Source organism: Cherax quadricarinatus, chromosome 51 (assembly GCF_038502225.1).
Source record: "Cherax quadricarinatus isolate ZL_2023a chromosome 51, ASM3850222v1, whole genome shotgun sequence".
NCBI lineage: Eukaryota > Metazoa > Arthropoda > Malacostraca > Decapoda > Parastacidae > Cherax > Cherax quadricarinatus.
The window spans coordinates 10636829-10657578 of NC_091342.1; the positions used below are offsets into that span (position 1 = coordinate 10636829).

General features: G+C 41.4%; 1 protein-coding gene across 7 annotated transcripts in view; it reads left to right on the forward strand.

Moving 5' to 3' along the window:
- Myo10A (Myosin 10A) overlaps nucleotides 1-20750 on the forward strand; it is a 255381-nt gene that overhangs the window by 226012 nt on the left and 8619 nt on the right. For all 7 annotated transcript variants that reach the window (XM_053784837.2, XM_053784834.2, XM_053784836.2 and 4 more), the window contains 4 exons: nucleotides 1349-1466; nucleotides 16745-16905; nucleotides 17234-17629; nucleotides 19232-19402. In XM_053784837.2, the coding sequence (XP_053640812.1) occupies nucleotides 1349-1466; nucleotides 16745-16905; nucleotides 17234-17629; nucleotides 19232-19402 (846 nt within the window). The remainder of the gene's footprint in view (nucleotides 1-1348; nucleotides 1467-16744; nucleotides 16906-17233; nucleotides 17630-19231; nucleotides 19403-20750) is intronic.

Sequence of the window (20750 nt, forward strand, 5' to 3'; positions counted from 1 at the left end):
TCTCTTCCTCTCTCTCTCTCTTCCTCTCTCTCTCTTCCTCTCTCTCTCTTCCTTTCTCTCTTTCTCTCTTCCTTTCTTCCTTTCTCTCTTCCTTTCTCTCTCTTCCTTTCTCTCTCTTCCTTTCTCTCTCTTCCTTTCTCTCTCTTCCTTTCTCTCTCTCCCTTTCTCTCTTCCTTTCTCTCTTCCTTTCTCTCTTCCTTTCTCTCTCTTCCTTTCTCTCTCTTCCTTTCTCTCTTCCTTTCTCCCTCTTCCTTTCTCTCTCTTCCTTTCTCTCTCTTCCTTTCTCTCTCTTCCTTTCTCTCTCTTCCTTTCTCTCTCTTCCTTTCTCTCTCTTCCTTTCTCTCTCTTCCTTTCTCTCTTCCTTTCTCTCTTCCTTTCTCTCTTCCTTTCTCTCTCCCTTCCTTTCTCTTCCTTTCTCTCTCCCTTCCTTTCTCTTCCTTTCTCTCTTCCTTTCTCCCTTTCTCTCTCTCTTTCCCCCCCTTCCACGTCTTACTTTTTGAAAGGTATTTTGGCGCTCAGCCCTTACATCAGAAGACTGGGGTAATCTTGGTTTCGTGTGTTTGAAATAAGTTATTGTAGTAGTTTGTGGGGAAACATTTATACTTATTTTTTATGTCCTAATATCTAGTGGAATCAGCTGTTACTTTAATGTGAGCTTTTGGGCTTTGTTTCTACCAGTCATTAATTAAATGAGAGGTAGAAAACGTTTTCAAAATGAATTCTCTCCTTTCTGTTGGGTTTTCCCGTTAGTGAGGGGCTCTTGATCCAAGGAATTGGACCTGATCTGCCTTTGGCTCGACCCTGGATTAATCACCTATTCCTCCAGGCACTGTAAGATCCCTATGGGTTGGTGCTCTCTTCCATGAACATAAGTTATTACGGCCTATTACATGAAGAATTTTTGCTAGTTTAATTTATTATTACTAAAACTGTTTATTACAGCTTTTTTGGGTTTTGTAATTTTTTAGTTGTGCTGGTCGGAAAATTGTATTTCATGTCGCTTAATGTAAAAATTAAAATACTTTATTAAATTATACACCCATCACATCCCCACTCAGCTACTCCGTCAATTCTCACACCTTTAGGATGCTATCCACGTAGCTTCTCTGGGGTCTAACTGTCATTTGATCTTCCCGTTGATTCTCTAGCATTTTCTCGTGCTTACCATCGGCCCTCTTTTAACATTCTTATGGTCTTTCTATTGGAACCCCTAACTTTTTTGGCCTCCCTAAGCCCCCCCCTTCCCTACTTTCTCTTGGTCTTCCCCCATAGCCCCCCATTCTAACCTCTTGATCTACCCAGTAGCCTACAAATCTGTGTTAACTTTCGTCTATTTTTTTTATTGCAGGGAAGCCAAGAGTTTGTACGGGCAGTAGCAGACTACATCACCCGGGAAAACACGCTGCTCAGCTTCAAGAAGGGAGATATCATCAGAGTCAACGGTGCTGACAGATACGAGGATAATGGTGAGCTCTAAATAATAATTTATAATACGAGATTGTGTTGCTTATGGGCGTCTGTTCCTTAAAGAAATTCACAAGAGCTCGCACACCAAACAGTAATTATGATACTGTGGCCTGGTGGCTGAAGCTCTCACTTCACACGGTGAGGGTCTGAGTTCGATTCCCGGCGATGGTAGAAACATTGGGCACGTTTCTTTATACCGGTTGTCTATGTTCACCCATTAGTAAAATGGGAACCTGAGAGTTAGACTGGTGTGGGTCGCATTCTGGGACAAAACTGACCTAATTGCCCGAAATGCTCTGAGAACATAAGCGGCTTTCTATATAGTAGTATGTCATTGATGCCAGCTAGACATTTCTCGGAATTTGCATGACAGTGTCCTCCATTGAAGACACCACAAGACTCCAGGCGGACATCAACCCAATCTTTAATGGGTGAATTGGGAATTTGTGATTTACCTCATTTGTGTACCTTAATATAATTTCCACCTTGTATTGTAATGTTTTAAATAAAATATATATATAAAAAAAGAAATCTTTAATGGGCCGCAGAAAACAATATAAAGTTCAGTGATGAGAAATTTCAATTACTCCGATATGGAAAACGTGAGGAAATTATAATTATATCGGATTATAGAACAAATTCCAACCACACAGTAGAGTGAAAAACTAATGTAAAAGACCTGGGAATGCTCATGTCAGAGGATCTCACCTTCAAAGATCAAAACAGTGTGTCAATTGCATCTGCTAGAAAAATGACAGGGTGGATAATGAGAACCTTCAAAACTAAAGATGCCAAGCCCATGATGACACGCTTCAGGTCGCTTGTTCTATCTAGGCTGGAATATTGCAGCACACTAACAGCACCTTTCAGGGCAGGTGAAATTGCTGACCTAGAAAATGTACAGAGAACCTTCACGGCACACACAACTGTGATAAAATGCCTAAATTACTGGGAACGCTCGAAGTTCCTCAACCTGTACTCCCTAGTATGCAGACGGGAGAGATGCATGATTATATAAACTTGGAAAATCCTAGAGATTAGTACCAAACTTGCACATGAAAATCACTCCATATGAAAGCAATAGACTCGGCAGACGATGCAACATCCCGCAGTAAAAAGCAGGGATGCCACTAGCACAATAAGAGACAACACAATAAGTGTCAGGGGCCCAAGACTGTTCAGCTGCATTCCAGCATACATAAGGAGGATTACCAATAGACCCCTGGCTGTCTTCAAGAAGGTACTGGATAGACACCTAAAGTCAGTACCTGACCAGCTGGGCTGTGGCTCGTATGTCAGGTTGCGTGTGACCAACAGCAACAGCATGGTTAATCAGGCCCTGATCCACCATAAGGCCTGGTCACAGACCGGGCCGTGGGGGCATTGACCCCCGAAACCCTTTCTAGGTATACTCCAGGTTTAGACCTGTATACCTTGTAGAAATGAAAGAATTATTATTATTATTATTATTATTATTTATTTATTATTATTATTATATTAGTGACATTATGATCATCAGGATCATAAGGTCTATAAAACAAATGCACTTTAAATTTGAGACTTTAAAGCATGAATAGATGTTAGATTCTTAACACTGACAACATATTGAATACATATATAACCCTGACCTGGGATAATGTAACATTTGATGACGTTTCAGTCCTACTTGCGCCATTAAGTACTCACACAAGTGCAAAGGAGAGGGAGACAGAATACGTATATATATTTGAGGGGGACAAGAGTGGTGTAATAGGAGGAAATAGTAGTGGTAATAGTTGAAGTGCAGCAGTGGTAGAGGTAGAAATAATTAAGTGGTAGTGACTAGTTAATAATAATAATAATAATAATATCTTTATTTACTACGAGTACATGTACATGGTCCAAGTCTGACAGATACGTAGTCATAAGTTTCTCTTAAATGCAGGTTGTGTATTGTTCCAGCCACAGTATTGTGCCTCTATCCAACATGTTGAACAATCAAGAAGCTACATAAGAAATTGCTTGCTCTGCAAATGATTTCTCCCCATCACAAGGCTCAATCAGTCTGAAGGGATCCTTGGCAATTTGCTGAGTCATTCCCGAGCTAATGTACAATCACATCAGCAGAGCTAGTGCAGCCATTAAAAGTAGGGACTAATGGGAATCCCAGTTAAGAGTGAAAATACCAATCTAGCTGGGCAATTCAGCGTGTACATTAGTTAAGTAAACCCACAAACCATTGCAAAAAAATAAATTTGAGGCAATAAACACCTAAATGACAAAGATATTCTGCTTATCAAGGTGTATTCTGACTGTAGGTTTATTTATGAAAACTGCTAAATTTAACAATTTGGTTGATATGTCCAACAAATGACATTGAAGAATCCATGTAGATATTCACATCACTCGCCAATCTCACAGGCTGCAAAATGACAATACTGCAATTAAAGACATCAAAAATCTTCAGTTGGTACTCTGCTGAGGTTTCCCTGATAATCAAAATATCTTACCCTTATTTAGTTTCAATTTTTTTTTGTCAACCAAGTCTGAATATCCAGCAAAAAAGAACAGGTGGTGAAACATTATTCTGCTTTGGAAATTGATCAAAAAATTATACGACACAAATTTAGAAAGGAATATAACACAATTTCTGAATCAAGGGAAGGCTTTTTGAGCAGGCACACAAAGTCCTCTTCATTGACATGCTTTGAAAACGACGATGGGTCAACAGTCATAAAAGGAACAGCACTTTCATATTTGGGCAAGATCTTCGAAACATTTATAGGATCTAATACAAAATGTTGTCTTGACACAGTCACCTTTGTAACTTGAGTTCATTACCTAAGTACCTTGTTCAGCTATCAAAACTTTGGGGCCCAGCCCCTGGACCCATTATGTACCTCTGTAATATTTTGACTACCGCCCACAGGATGGGTATGGGGTGCATAATAAACATATTAAGCTAAAAACTAACTGACAGTGATGCATCCCAGAACTCACTCCATGCTATGTGGAGCTGAATAAAGGTAATCTCAGTTTAAGGTTACACAACCTAAATGAATCCAGTCAAAAAATAGGATGAGTGCTGTAAATTTTAGTTTTGCACAAGAGGCACTCATCACCTGAATTAGTGTGTGGGTTCATTTGACACTGGCCAGTGTTTATTATTATGCTTAAAGTTAAAAGTGAGCTTGTCTTTCTATAAATTTTGAAGTCTATCTTAAATGTTAGGATATTGCCAAATTTGTTCTATTTGACAGTTGTTTCTGTAATTCAAGATTATAAATAGCAGACATAAGTGTATGAAACTCAGCATACATTTCCACAGGCTTCAACTAACTTTTGATAATGAATAGTTAGATAGAGATAAGTTATTATAAAATTCAATTGTAAATCATTTAAGCATACAGTAAAAGCATTACTTGTGTGTTTTACATTTATCCATAAATGGAAGGTGACAAAACATGTCAAAACTAATTGCATTACATTACATTTTTTCCAAGTGAAGAAAGTATTAATGTATGAGGAGATGGACAACCTTCTCTCCTGAGAATGCTTGTCCTCGTCTTATAAACTGCTTATACTGTGGCTCCCTGTAACCTGGGTGTGCACTAGTGAAAGGAACTGCCCATTGAAGCTCCGTGCCGAGGTCAAACCTTGCACATGTATGCCTCAATGTTGTTCATCTTCATTGTTCAACCCTCTGAATCTCCACATTACAGCATCATTCATCTTCACTACTTAGTCCTGCACATCTTCAGAGCATCATTAATTTTTACTACTCGGTTTTAGACATCTTCACAACTGAACATCAGTAACATTGTTCATCTAAACTATTAAACATTGAATGGCATTATCAAGGTATATACTGAAGCCAAATTATTTTTTTTTTTTTGGGGGGGGGGCACAAAGTGGCACATCAGACACTCCCCAAAACCCACTTGACATCAAAAGGAACTAGGGATAAGACAACACTACCCAAAATAATTTTTGGTGTCAAATTGGAGGAGAAAAGGGAACATTTTATTTTATTTATTTATTTTATGTCTTTGCAAACAGTACATTGAGATTTTATATTTACAATAGTGGGTTGCAATGCAAAGAGAGCCTCTGTTATGCCTAGGCATTATGGGCCAACATAACATTAACATTTCTAGTTGTAGCTACACTGAGAGTAAAAGGTAGATAGGATACAAGGAGAATAAAAGCATCAGTGAAGAGAGAGGTGAAGGTTTATAAACTAAGAGGAGGCAGTTAGGGTAAGATATAAACAGCTATTGGAGGATAGATGGGCTAATGAGAGCATAGGCAATGGGGTCGAAGAGGTATGGGGTAGGTTTAAAAATGTAGTGTTAGTGTTCAGCAGAGGTTTGTGGTTACAGGAAAGTGGGTGCGGGAGGGAAGAGGAGCGATTGGTGGAATGATGTAAAGAGAGTAGTAAGGGAGAAAAAGTTAGCATATGAGAAGTTTTTACAAAGTAGAAGTGATGCAAGGAGGGAAGAGTATATGGTGAAAAAGAGAGAGGTTAAGAGAGTGGTGAAGCAATGTAAAAAGAGATCAAATGAGAGAGTGGGTGAGATGTTATCAACAAATTTTGTTGAAAATAAGAAAAAGTTTTGGAGTGAGATTAACAAGTTAAGGAAGCCTAGAAAACAAATGGATTTGTCAGTTAAAAATAGGAGAGGAGAGTTATTAAATGGAGAGTTAGAGGTATTGGGAAGATGGAGGGAATATTTTGAGGAATTGTTAAATGTTGATGAAGATAGGGAAGCTGTGATTTCGTGTATAGGGCAAGGAGGAATAACATCTTGTAGGAGTGAGGAAGAGCCAGTTGTGAGTGTGGGGGAAGTTCGTGAGGCAGTAGGTAAAATGAAAGGGGGTAAGGCAGCTGGGATTGATGGGATAAAGATAGAAATGTTAAAAGCAGGTGGGGATATAGTTTTGGAGTGGTTGGTGCAATTATTTAATAAATGTATGGAAGAGGGTAAGGTACCTAGGGATTGGCAGAGAGCATGCATAGTTCCTTTGTATAAAGGCAAAGGGGACAAAAGAGAGTGCAAAAATTATAGGGGGATAAGTCTGTTGAGTATACCTGGTAAAGTGTATGGTAGAGTTATTATTGAAAGAATTAAGAGTAAGACGGAGAATAGGATAGCAGATGAACAAGGAGGCTTTAGGAAAGGTAGGGGGTGTGTGGACCAGGTGTTTACAGTGAAACATATAAGTGAACAGCATTTAGATAAGGCTAAAGAGGTTTTTGTGGCATTTATGGATTTGGAAAAGGCGTATGACAGGGTGGATAGGGGGGCAATGTGGCAGATGTTGCAGGTGTATGGTGTAGGAGGTAGGTTACTGAAAGCAGTGAAGAGTTTTTACGAGGATAGTGAGGCTCAAGTTAGAGTATGTAGGAAAGAGGGAGATTATTTCCCAGTAAAAGTAGGCCTTAGAAAGGATGTGTGATGTCACCGTGGTTGTTTAATATATTTATAGATGGGGTTGTAAGAGAAGTAAATGCGAGGGTCTTGGCAAGAGGTGTGGAGTTAAAAGATAAAGAATCACACATAAAGTGGGAGTTGTCACAGTTGCTCTTTGCTGATGACACTGTGCTCTTGGGAGATTCTGAAGAGAAGTTGCAGAGTTTGGTGGATGAATTTGGTAGGGTGTGCAAAAGAAGAAAATTAAAAGTGAATACAGGAAAGAGTAAGGTTATGAGGATAACAAAAAGATTAGGTGATGAAAGATTGGATATCAGATTGGAGGGAGAGAGTATGGAGGAGGTGAATGTATTCAGATATTTGGGAGTGGACGTGTCAGCAGATGGGTCTATGAAAGATGAGGTGAATCATAGAATTGATGAGGGGAAAAGTGTGAGTGGTGCACTTAGGAGTCTGTGGAGACAAAGAACTTTGTCCTTGGAGGAAAAGAGGGGAATGTATGAGAGTAGAGTTTTACCAACGCTCTTATATGGGTGTGAAGCATGGGTGATGAATGTTGCAGCGAGGAGAAGGCTGGAGGCAGTGGAGATGTCATGTCTGAGGGCAATGTGTGGTGTGAATATAATACAGAGAATTCGTACTTTGGAAGTTAGGAGGAGGTGCGGGATTACCAAAACTGTTGTCCAGAGGGCTGAGGAAGGGTTGTTGAGGTGGTTCGGACATGTAGAGAGAATGGAGCGAAACAGAGTGACTTCAAGAGTGTATCAGTCTGTAGTGGAAGGAAGGCGGGGTAGGGGTCGGCCTAGGAAAGGTTGGAGGGAGGGGGTAAAGGAGGTTTTGTGTGCGAGGGGCTTGGACTTCCAGCAGGCATGCGTGAGCGTGTTTGATAGGAGTGAATGGAGACAAATGGTTTTTAATACTTGACGTGCTGTTGGAGTGTGAGCAAAGTAACATTTATGAAGGGGTTCAGGGAAACCGGCAGGCCGGACTTGAGTCCTGGAGATGGGAAGTACAGTGCCTGCACTCTGAAGGAGGGGTGTTAATGTTGCAGTTTAAAAACTGTAGTGTAAAGCACCCTTCTGCAAGACAGTGATGGAGTGAATGATGGTGAAAGTTTTTCTTTTTCGGGCCACCCTGTTCGGGCCACCATGTAAAATAGAAAGAGACAGGCGCTCCCTTTACAGGCGACGGAAAAGAATAACAGAGCGGCTAAAAGAGGTCAATATATCTGAAATGCGTAGGGAGACACTGGTCAGAGAAATAGTAAGCATCGAACTTAAGCTAAAAGAATCCTTTAGGAGTCAGGAATCGCGGGAAGAACTAAAAGCCATAAATGAAATCGAAAGAAACCCAAAGTATTTCTTCTCCTATGCCAAATCAAAATCGAGAACAACGTCCAGTATTGGGCCCCTACTTAAACAAGATGGGTCCTACACAGATGACAGCAAGGAAATGAGTGAGCTACTCAAGTCCCAATATGACTCAGTTTTTAGCAAGCCGCTAACCAGACTGAGAGTCGAAGATCAAAATGAATTTTTTATGAGAGAGCCACAAAATTTGATTAACACCAGCCTATCCGATGTTATCCTGACGCCAAATGACTTCGAACAGGCGATAAATGACATGCCCATGCACTCTGCCCCAGGGCCAGACTCATGGAACTCTGTGTTCATCAAGAACTGCAAGAAGCCCCTATCACGAGCCTTTTCCATCCTATGGAGAGGGAGCATGGACACGGGGGTCGTCCCACAGTTACTAAAAACAACAGACATAGCCCCACTCCACAAAGGGGGCAGTAAAGCAACAGCAAAGAACTACAGACCAATAGCACTAACATCCCATATCATAAAAATCTTTGAAAGGGTCCTAAGAAGCAAGATCACCACCCATCTAGAAACCCATCAGTTACACAACCCAGGGCAACATGGGTTTAGAACAGGTCGCTCCTGTCTGTCTCAACTATTGGATCACTACGACAAGGTCCTAAATGCACTAGAAGACAAAAAGAATGCAGATGTAATATATACAGACTTTGCAAAAGCCTTCGACAAGTGTGACCATGGCGTAATAGCGCACAAAATGCGTGCTAAAGGAATAACAGGAAAAGTCGGTCGATGGATCTATAATTTCCTCACTAACAGAACACAGAGAGTAGTCGTCAACAGAGTAAAGTCTGAGGCAGCTACGGTGAAAAGCTCTGTTCCACAAGGCACAGTACTCGCTCCCATCTTGTTCCTCATCCTCATATCCGACATAGACAAGGATGTCAGCCACAGCACCGTGTCTTCCTTTGCAGATGACACCCGAATCTGCATGACAGTGTCTTCCATTGCAGACACTGCAAAGCTCCAGGCGGACATCAACCAAATCTTTCAGTGGGCTGCAGAAAACAATATGAAGTTCAACGATGAGAAATTTCAATTACTCAGATATGGTAAACATGAGGAAATTAAATCTTCATCAGAGTACAAAACAAATTCTGGCCACAAAATAGAGCGAAACACCAACGTCAAAGACCTGGGAGTGATTATGTCGGAGGATCTCACCTTCAAGGACCATAACATTGTATCAATCGCATCTGCTAGAAAAATGACAGGATGGATAATGAGAACCTTCAAAACTAGGGAGGCCAAGCCCATGATGACACTCTTCAGGTCACTTGTTCTATCTAGGCTGGAATATTGCTGCACACTAACAGCACCTTTCAAGGCAGGTGAAATTGCCGACCTAGAAAATGTACAGAGAACTTTCACGGCGCGCATAACGGAGATAAAACACCTCAATTACTGGGAGCGCTTGAGGTTCCTAAACCTGTATTCCCTGGAACGCAGGAGGGAGAGATACATGATTATATACACCTGGAAAATCCTAGAGGGACTTGCACACGAAAATCACTCACTACGAAAGCAAAAGACTTGGCAGACGATGCACCATCCCCCCAATGAAAAGCAGGGGTGTCACTAGCACGTTAAGAGACCATACAATAAGTGTCAGGGGCCCGAGACTGTTCAACTGCCTCCCAGCACACAAGGGAGATTACCAACAGACCCCTGGCAGTCTTCAAGCTGGCACTGGACAAGCACCTAAAGTCAGTTCCTGATCAGCCGGGCTGTGGCTCGTACGTTAGTTTGCGTGCAGCCAGCAGCAACAGCCTGGTTGATCAGGCTCTTATCCACCAGGAGGTCTGGTCACAGACCGGGCCGCGGGGGCGTTGACCCCGGAACTCTCTCCAGGTAAACTCCAGGTGGGAATCGGCCAGTGTGATAATAAAAATAATAAAAAATATATTAACATTATTGGCTTACAGACTACTTAACACTAAGGATTTTATCATACACAAATAACCCGCACATAAAAGAGAGAAGCTTACGACGACGTTTCGGTCCGACTTGGACCATTGACAAAGTCACACTTTGTCAATGGTCCAAGTCGGACCGAAACGTCGTCGTAAGCTTCTCTCTTTTATGTGCGGGGTATTTGTGTATCGTTCCAGTCACGGTATTGTGCCTTTTTTGTTATGATTTTATCATAGTTGTCCAGTAGGACAGTAATTATTTCATAGTTGAACAGTAGATTATTAATTATAAGTGAATTAAATTTGTATAAGACAAAGGATATATTCATATAGTCTAAAATGCTTTTTGTGAAAACAATGGTTCAATTATATTCCTGTCAACAATGGATAAAAGGTTCAAAGTGATTGTTGAAGTTATGATGTGGGAGTACATAGGTGAGTATGTGTGTACTGAGTATTTAGCATTTAGTCTAGGGTGATTAAGTGGCTTTTGAGAAGAGTCTTAAACTGATTTTCAGACTGGGTTACTTTAATATAGTCTGGTAATGAATTCCATATTTTAGGGCCCTTTATGTTTACCTGGAGTTTACCTGGAGAGAGTTTCGGGGGTCAACGCCCCCGCGGCCCGGTCTGTGACCAGGCCTCCTGGTGGATCAGCGCCTGATCAACCAGGCTGTTGCTGCTGGCTGCACGCAAACCAACGTACGAGCCACAGCCCGGCTGATCAGGAACTGACTTTAGGTGCTTGTCCAGTGCCAGCTTGAAGACTGCCAGGGGTCTGTTGGTAATCCCCCTTATGTGTGCTGGGAGGCAGTTGAACAGTCTCGGGCCCCTGACACTTATTGTATGGTCTCTTAACGTGCTAGTGACACCCCTGCTTTTCATTGGGGGGATGGTGCATCGTCTGCTTTCGTAGTGAGTGATTTTCGTGTGCAAGTTCGGTACTAGTCCCTCTAGGATTTTCCAGGTGTATATAATCATGTCTCTCTCCCTCCTGCGTTCCAGGGAATACAGGTTTAGAAACCTCAAGCGCTCCCAGTAATTGAGGTGTTTTATCTCCGTTATGCGCGCCGTGAAAATTCTCTGTACATTTTCTAGGTCGGCAATTTCACCTGCCTTGAAAGGTGCTGTTAGAGTGCAGCAATATTCCAGCCTAGATAGAACAAGTGACCTGAAGAGTGTCATCATGGGCTTGGCCTCCCTAGTTTTGAAGGTTCTCATTATCCATCCTGTCATTTTTCTAGCAGATGCGATTGATACAATGTTATGGTCCTTGAAGGTGAGATCCTCCGACATAATCACTCCCAGGTCTTTGACGTTGGTGTTTCGCTCTATTTCGTGGCCAGAATTTGTTTTGTACTCTGATGAAGATTTAATTTCCTCGTGTTTACCATATCTGAGTAATTGAAATTTCTCATCGTTGAACTTCATATTGTTTTCTGCAGCCCACTGAAAGATTTGGTTGATGTTCGCCTGGAGCCTTGCAGTGTCTGCAATGGAAGACACTGTCATGCAGATTCGGGTGTCATCTGCAAAGGAAGACACGGTGCTGTGGCTGACATCCTTGTCTATGTCGGATATGAGGATGAGGAACAAGATGGGAGCTAGTACTGTGCCTTGTGGAACAGAGCTTTTCACCGTAGCTGCCTCGGACTTTACTCTGTTGACGACTACTCTGTGTGTTCTGTTAGTGAGGAAATTATAGATCCATCGACCGACTTTTCCTGTTATTCCTTTAGCGCGCATTTTGTGCGCTATTACGCCATGGTCACACTTGTCGAAGGCTTTTGCAAAGTCTGTATATATTACATCTGCATTCTTTTTGTCTTCTAGTGCATTTAGGACCTTGTCGTAGTGATCCAGTAGTTGAGACAGACAGGAGCGACCTGTTCTAAACCCATGTTGCCCTGGGTTGTGTAACTGATGGGTTTCTAGATGGGTGGTGATCTTGCTTCTTAGGACCCTTTCAAAGATTTTTATGATATGGGATGTTAGTGCTATTGGTCTCTAGTTCTTTGCTGTTGCTTTACTGCCCCCTTTGTGGAGTGGGGCTATGTCTGTTGTTTTTAGTAACTGAGGGACGACCCCCGTGTCCATGCTCCCTCTCCATAGGATGGAAAAGGCTCGTGATAGGGGCTTCTTGCAGTTCTTGATGAACACAGAGTTCCATGAGTCTGGCCCTGGAGCAGAGTGCATGGGCATGTCATTTATCGCCTGTTCGAAGTCATTTGGCGTCAGGATAACATCGGATAGGCTTGTGTTAATCCAATTTTGTGGCTCTCTCATAAAAAATTCATTTTGATCTTCGACTCTCAGTCTGGTTAGTGGCTTGCTAAAAACTGAGTCATATTGGGACTTGAGTAGCTCACTCATTTCCTTGCTGTCATCTGTGTAGGACCCATCTTGTTTAAGTAGGGGCCCAATACTGGGCGTTGTTCTCGATTTTGATTTGGCATAGGAGAAGAAATACTTTGGGTTTCTTTCGATTTCATTTATAGCTTTTAGTTCTTCCCGCGATTCCTGACTCCTAAAGGATTCTTTTAGCTTAAGTTCGATGCTTGCTATTTCTCTGACCAGTGTCTCCCTGCGCATTTCAGATATATTGACCTCTTTTAGCCGCTCTGTTATTCTTTTCCGTCGCCTGTAAAGGGAGCGCCTGTCTTTCTATTTTACATCTACTCCTTTTTCTTAGAGGAATAAGCCTTGTGCATACATCGAGTGCCACCGAGTTAATCTGTTCTAGGCATAAGTTTGGGTCTGTGTTGCTTAGTATATCTTCCCAGCTTATATCGGTTAGGACTTGGTTTACTTGGTCCCACTTTATGTTTTTGTTATTGAAGTTGAATTTGGTGAATGCTCCCTCGTGACTAGTCTCATTTTGTCGGTCTGGGGCTCCTCGCATACATGTCTGAACCTCAATTATGTTGTGATCTGAGTATATTGTTTTTGATATGGTGACATTTCTTATCAGATCATCATTGTTAGTGAATATGAGGTCTAGTGTATTCTCCAGTCTAGTAGGCTCTATTATTTGCTGGTTTAAATTGAATTTTGTGCAGAGATTTAAAAGCTCGTGTGAGTGTGAGTTTTCATCAGAGCTGCCTCCTGGTGTTATTACTGCAACAATATTATTTGCTATATTCCTCCATTTTAGGTGCCTTAAGTTGAAATCCCCCAGGAGCAAGATGTTGGGTGCAGGAGCTGGAAGATTTTCCAGACAGTGGTCAATTTTTAACAGCTGTTCCTGGAATTGCTGGGATGTTGCATCCGGAGGCTTGTAGACTACCACAATGACTAGGTTTTGGTTCTCGACCTTTACTGCTAAAACTTCCACTACGTCATTTGAGGCATTAAGCAGTTCTGTGCAAACAAGTGACTCTGCAATGTACAGGCCAACCCCCCCCCCCCCCCCTTTTGCCTGTTCACTCTGTCACATCTGTATAGGTTGTAACCTGGGATCCATATTTCATTGTCCAAGTGATCCTTTATGTGGGTCTCAGTGAAAGCCGCGAACATTGCCTTTGCCTCTGCAAGCAGTCCACGGATGAAAGGTATTTTGTTGTTTGTTGCTGGCTTTAGACCCTGTATATTTGCAAAGAAGAATGTTATCGGACTGGTGGTATTGTTGGTACTGGGGGGGGATTTTTTTTCCGGCATTAGTATCTGTATCTGTTGGTTTGGAGTGGAGGCCATCGACTGTGGTTCCACTCCAGGAATGACTGGATTTGGTGTACGATTTCTGCCATTTCCTGCCAGTTTTTTTCCTTCCTGGCACTAAAAAACCTCTCCCTCTTGAGTGGCTGTGGCTACCCAGGTTTTCCCATGGCCTGGATGTTTTGTATCTTTTTGTCCCCTTTAGATGGTATGCCTGGCAATTTAAGTTATAGCACAGTCTTTCCTGTACTGAAGAGGTACACATTTCAGGGTGAAAAAGCTTACAGGAAGGGAGTTTGCATTTTCCTGTTGTCATATGGGCATGGCATTTTCTAGGGTGGTCATAGTTGCACGTCCCATCTGTTTTTCCAGATTTTCCATGCCAGCAGATACCAAGTGCATAGTATGTGCACAGGCTTGGTTTCCGCTTGCCTTGGGTTTCTGTGACTGTATTCCCTGTTGGTGCATGTTTCCCTGTCTTACTTCTATCCTCCCTAGCACCAACAAAGGAGCTCCCACCAGTTGTTTTTGGTAATTTATCCTCACTATTGCTATTGGAGTCCTCTTGTTTGCTATTTCCTGCGGTATTTCTAGTTTGCAATATTGGTTTTATCTTATCTTTGACTACACTTGTTTCCCTACTATGGCTCCTGTCCCCTATGAGGTCATTTATATGTATTCCTTCCTGCGTATAATTCCCGACTACCTGGACAAAATCTCCAGCTTCACCATTACTGTCTCCCAGGACAGTATCTCCAGCTTCACCATTTCTGTCTCCCAGGACAGCACCTCCAGCTTCACCATTACTGTCTCCCAGGACAGCACCTCCAGCTTTACTATTACTGTCTCCCAGGACATCACCTCCAGCCTTACAGTTTGTGACTACATGGCCAGTATCAAGGGCAGTACCATTCAGCCCAGACTTTTTATGTTCCCATCTGTTGTAGAGTTTTTACACAGTGTGATATGGACACGAGGTATATCAAAAAGAGATCTGTGTCTTGTGTTGTGGTCATGTGTCCTGTTTAAGTTGGTGAGAAGAAGTTTGAGTGGAGGGTTTATATTTGCGTGTATTGTTCTGTGTATGTAGTAGGCACATGAATAAGTATGGATGTTCTTAATTGTGAGCAAATTCAGACTTTTGAAAATTGGTGGAGTATGCTGGCGGGAGTGGGAATTCGTTATCATTCTTACTGCTGCCTTTTGCTGGGTTATGAGGGGTTTTAGTTGATTGGATGTTGTTGATCCCCATGCACAAATTCCATATGTAAGATAAGGGTATACGAGTGTATGGTACAGTGCCAGGAGAGCTGATTGTGGAACGTAGTACCTTATCTTTGATAGTATGCTTACAGTCTTGGAGATTTTCTTGGTGATTTGTTGTATGTGTCCGGAACTTAAGGCTACTGTCAAGGTGGATACCTAGGAATTTTCCCTCTGAGAGTCTTGTGACTGATGATCCATTTAGCGTTATGTTAATCGGATCATTTGCAGCTTTGTTTCCAAACTGAATGAAATAGGTTTTTATCAGTATTCAGGGTAAGTTTATTAGTCATCATCCAGGCAGATATTTTCTGCAATTCGGCATTGACTGTGTTTGCTAGTATGACTGTGTTTGGGTGGGAAAAGACGTATGTAGTGTCATCTGCAAATAATGTGGGTTTGAGTAGCTGTGATGCATTCGGTAGATCATTGATGTAGATGAGAAAGAGAAGTGGTCCAAGGACGCTTCCTTGTGGGACTCCTACTGTGATTGGTTATGTGGAAGAGTTTGCATCATTTGCATACACATATTGAGTTCTGTTACTAAGGTATGATTTAAGGTAGTTCAGGGAGTGGCCTCTGATACCATAGTGCGTTAATTTGGAGTACAGCAGTTCATGGTCGACTGTATAGAAAGCTTTACGTAAATCGATGAAAATGCCCAGCGTGACTTCTTTCTTTTCGAGTGCGGTATATATTAGTTCTAGCATGTGTATGATAGCATCATTCGTGCTTTTATTATTCCTGAATCCAAACCGAAAAGGGTTTAATATGTTGTGTGAGACGAGGTAGGAATAGATCCGTCTATGAATTAATTTTTCAAAGATTTTAAAGAGCAGTGGTAAGTTAGATATTGGTCTATAGTTATTCAAGTCAGCTTGGTCACCTCCTTTGTGGATCGGAGTGACCCTCGTTATTTTGAGGATTGTTGGGAAGGTAGCTGATTCAATGGATTTGTTAAAGAGCGTTGCAATAATTGGTGACAATACTCGAGAAGCTTTTTTGTACATAAAAGCAGGCAAGCTGTTTATGTCTCCTGCCTTGTTTTTAAGGGTGCTTATGATGAACGTAACTTCTATGGGGTTGGTTGGATCTAGGAATAGCGTATTTGGGTAGGTACCTATGAGGTAGTCTGATGGACGGGTGTTTACGCTTGGTATTTTGTTCGCTAGATTTTTACCTATGGTGGAGAAGAAAACATTGAGTCTGTTTGCTGTTTCAGTAGGTGTGAGTGGGGGTTCATCTGATTGTTAGTTTGATTGTTTTGTTTTTGGATAACTTTTTATTTTCAAGAATTTCAGACAGTTTTCCAGTTTTTTTTTCATATCACTACACCAAAACCTCTGGTCACTTTAAGAAGGAAGGAACAACACACTACTCAATTATTTTATTATCTTAAGGGAAAGCAGTGAGCCCATATGGGTCATACAATGCCTGAGGAATGGGAGGTAATCAGGTTTGATGCAAGGAATCGGAGGACAACTCCAATTCTGATGGGAAAACACTACCCAGTAGTTCTGGTGTCAGAGGAGTTGGCCAATGGCTATGTAATTATTAAATTCAGCTCGCTTCAGGGGGATCTGAGAGTCGGTTTAAGAGGTAATATGTACTATGAATTTTATGTTATCAACAAAATGATTTCTTCCTTCAGGTTGGTTGCAGGGAACACTTGATGGCCGCACAGGACTTTTTCCTGTTGATTATGTTGTACCAATTGCCAGGTCAGAAGCCAGAATTGCTGCTTCAGCTGCTGCTTCTGCTACTACCAGTACTGTTGTTACCACTGCAACCACCACCATTGCTGCTACCAAGGTAAGAACTGCTGAAGGAGTAAAAAATTAACACACAGAAGGAGTTAAAGGTGTTGAAATATTAGCATTTTGAAAAGGTATCCATATATTGAATTATATCTAAGATATTATTAAAGCAAAGGCTAAAGAGAAGTTGGACCAAGTATCAAGATGTTTATTCTGTGGTTAGCAATGAAGTACATGTGTGGAGAGAAAGAAAGAGGTGACAATGTTAGTAATGGTGGGGATAGCACAAGAATTTCATGATTAATATGAATGTTTACATAAATACTAGTGGATGTGGGTGATGAAAATAACTTTTCTGACAGTGATGCATAATTTTTGTTTAGCCTCAGGTTGATGTCCTCGAAACAAGCTTGATAGAAAACGAGTCTGAAATGCGAAGTGCTCTAAGTGCAGGCACTTGGATTCAGCAGCCCATCCACACCAACCCCCGCATCCAGTCTCATCATGATGACTCTGGCCACTCTTCTGGTGGAGAGGGAGGTGGTGGGCCAGGTAGTGGTGAAGGTCCAGGAAGTGGAGGAGGGCCAGGTAGTGGAGGGGGTGGGAGCCAGCCTGTGGTCCATGACGGGAAGCACTCTTTGCTTCAGTTTGCCCTCCAGCATTTCAGATTGTCCAAAGAACAAGGCATTGTGCAGTCTGATGGTACACTCCAGACCAACAAAACCAAGAAGAAGAAGGGCAACAAGGACCACGTTGCAGAGTGGACATGGAAAGAGCAGGTTTGTTAAAAAAAAATGTCAATTATTTGAGATTATAATAAAGATTATCTCTCTCAAATTAGAAGGTAAAAGGGAAAGGAGACATCAACATCAAGCTCTCTGAAATGGGCTGTGTAGTTTGAGGATACCTTATTTATATAAATGATAAAACCTGTATCTTGTATTAAGAGCCATTGTGTGCGAAATACTAATTTCATCTAGGAATATCAAGGCATTTACTTAATCAAATATGGAAAAATAAAGTAGGAGTGAAGGACTGTGAGGTTTTAGCAAAGATTTTATTGACTAGTTCTCCATCATGGTTCAGACAGAATGGGTAGCTGTTTTGACGAGGACAGCTTTAAGAAAAAACAGGAGCAATTAAGTTGAATTGGTGATAAGGTTAGGATTCTTTAGATCTGCAGCTGAACACATTTGTTGTTAGGTAAGACACATATGCAACAGTTAGACAACTTTATTCCGAAACGTTTCGCCTACACAGTAGGCTTCTTCAGTCGAATACAGAAAGTAGGCAGGAACAGTAGAGATGTGAAGACGATGTAATCAGTCCATCACCCTTAAAGTCGTAGAATTTGAGGTTGTCAGTCCCTCGGCCTGGAGAAGTTCAGTTCCATAGTCAGGAACTATCTGAAGATCAAGCGACAGTGCGGAGACTTAAATACTGTCGGAAGGAGAGGTGCAGGGTAGTAGTAGTAGTAGTAGTAGTAGTAGTGAGAGGCAACTGAGAGGTCATGTCCCTCTCAGATCCAACCCTTCTCACTTGAAAAGCTTGTCCAAGGTGTTTTCTGTACCAAGATGCCACGTGTTGCAGTGTCTGACAAGATGAACATCAAAATGGTATACAATACCGACAGGTTGTTAGGTAAGACACATATGTGTCTTACCTAACAACCTGTCGGTATTGTATACCATTTTGATGTTCATCTTGTCAGACACTGCAACACGTGGCATCTTGGTACAGAAAACACCTTGGACAAGCTTTTCAAGTGAGAAGGGTTGGATCTGAGAGGGACATGACCTCTCAGTTGCCTCTCACTACTACTACTACTACTACTACTACTACTACCCTGCACCTCTCCTTCCGACAGTATTTAAGTCTCCGCACTGTCGCTTGATCTTCAGATAGTTCCTGACTATGGAACTGAACTTCTCCAGGCCGAGGGACTGACAACCTCAAATTCTACGACTTTAAGGGTGATGGACTGATTACATCGTCTTCACATCTCTACTGTTCCTGCCTACTTTCTGTATTCGACTGAAGAAGCCTACTGTGTAGGCGAAACGTTTCGGAATAAAGTTGTCTAACTGTTGCATATGTGTCTTACCTAACAACCTGTCGGTATTGTATACCATTTTGAACACATTTGTGATGAATGGTTCAAGATTATACATACTACTAAACAATTTAATGGTCTTCATAGTCATTAGGGATGGGGGCATTGGAATACTTTACCCTCAATGGATCTGACATGTATCAAGAAAACAACTATGCTATGGATCTTCATAAGAAAAATTGCTATTTGTCTTCTAAAGAAGTTTCTCCAACTAGGATGTTCAGATAAGAACTTGGTATTGTAAAAACTTTTTTAATGCTTTTTGTAGGTTGAGATGGTAAAGTTCAGCCAGTCACCACTCTCTGCATCATTGCTTCCATTGGAGCCTGAGTTGAGCCAGATGGCTGTGGAGAGCTTTGTGGCAGTGATGCGCTATATGGGAGATTACCCTATGGCACCCCAACACACTGAAGTTCATTGTGTCTACACCATTCTTATGGTTAGTGGATTACTCCTTCATGATAAAGTTGATATGTTAGCCAAGAAGAGTACCCAGAAGAAGAATGTAGAATATAACTTTGGTATAACTGTGTTTAGCATTAGGAATAATATTAGGAGAGAAGTAAATAATGAAAATGATTGTTATAGGAATGCAGTTAGAAGCCTGAGTAGATCAATAACCCACTATGATAACATGAACGTAGATAAGTATGTTTATGGAGCAACTTGCAATGTGAACAGACTGACTTGATGTTGTAGTGGCCAGGCTTAGGCTTGGTTACAAGTACTTCTGGCAGTTTGGGAGAGACACAGATGATGATCAAACTAAATGTAAATTATGTGATCAGGCATATGGTCACTCTCTTGAACACTGTGCTTAATTGTCCACTTATTGAGGAATACAGAGACAGTATAATAACCTATGTGACATGTCAAGATATCTTATTAATGAAAATAAGATGCCAGATATACTAAGCAAATTTCCTAAATTTGCTTGCAACAGATAAGTGAACTATAGATATGTAGATATAAATCCATATGTATTCCTGTTAACCCTTTGGGGCCTAGTTCCTAGGCCTTTTGTGTATCCATATGCTCTCGCGCTACCGTCCACAGGATGGATATGGGGTGCACAATAAACTAGCCACTTCGGTGGCAAAATCTAATCTTATGGTTAGTGGGACAAGAAATTTGTCTTTGGACATCTTATGTAATCGATAATTCTGTGGTAAGGATTATTTGGTGTAATGTGTATACGAGTCTGCTTATTTAACTTAATCTTTCTTCTTTGAACAAACCGGCTGTATCCCACTGAGGCAGGGTGGCCCAAAAAGAAAAACAAAAGTTTCTCTTTTTTAAATTTAGTAATTTATACAGAAGGGGTTACTAGCCCCTTGCTCCTGGCATTTTAGTCGCCTCTTACAACACTCATGACTTATGGAGGAAGAATTCTGTTCTACTTCCCCATGGAGATAACAGGAAATAAACAAGAACAAGAATTAGAAAGAAAATAGAAGAAAACCCAGAGGGGTGTGTGTATATATATGCTTGTACATGTATGTGTAGTGTGACCTAAATGTAAGTAGAAGTAGCAAGACGTACCTGAAATCTTGCATGTTCATGAGACGGAAAAAAGGACTCCAGCAATCCTACCATCGTGTAAAACAATTACAGGCTTTCGTTTTACACTCACTTGCCTCCCTGGGCGGTTGCTGTCTACCAACCTACTAGCTACTAATAATTTAGGTAAATACTTTTAGGTTGGTTTAAATGCTTTAAATTTTTAAAGCTACAGCATGTTTATATACGTACATATTAAATATACTTTAGGAGCAAACATGACCAGC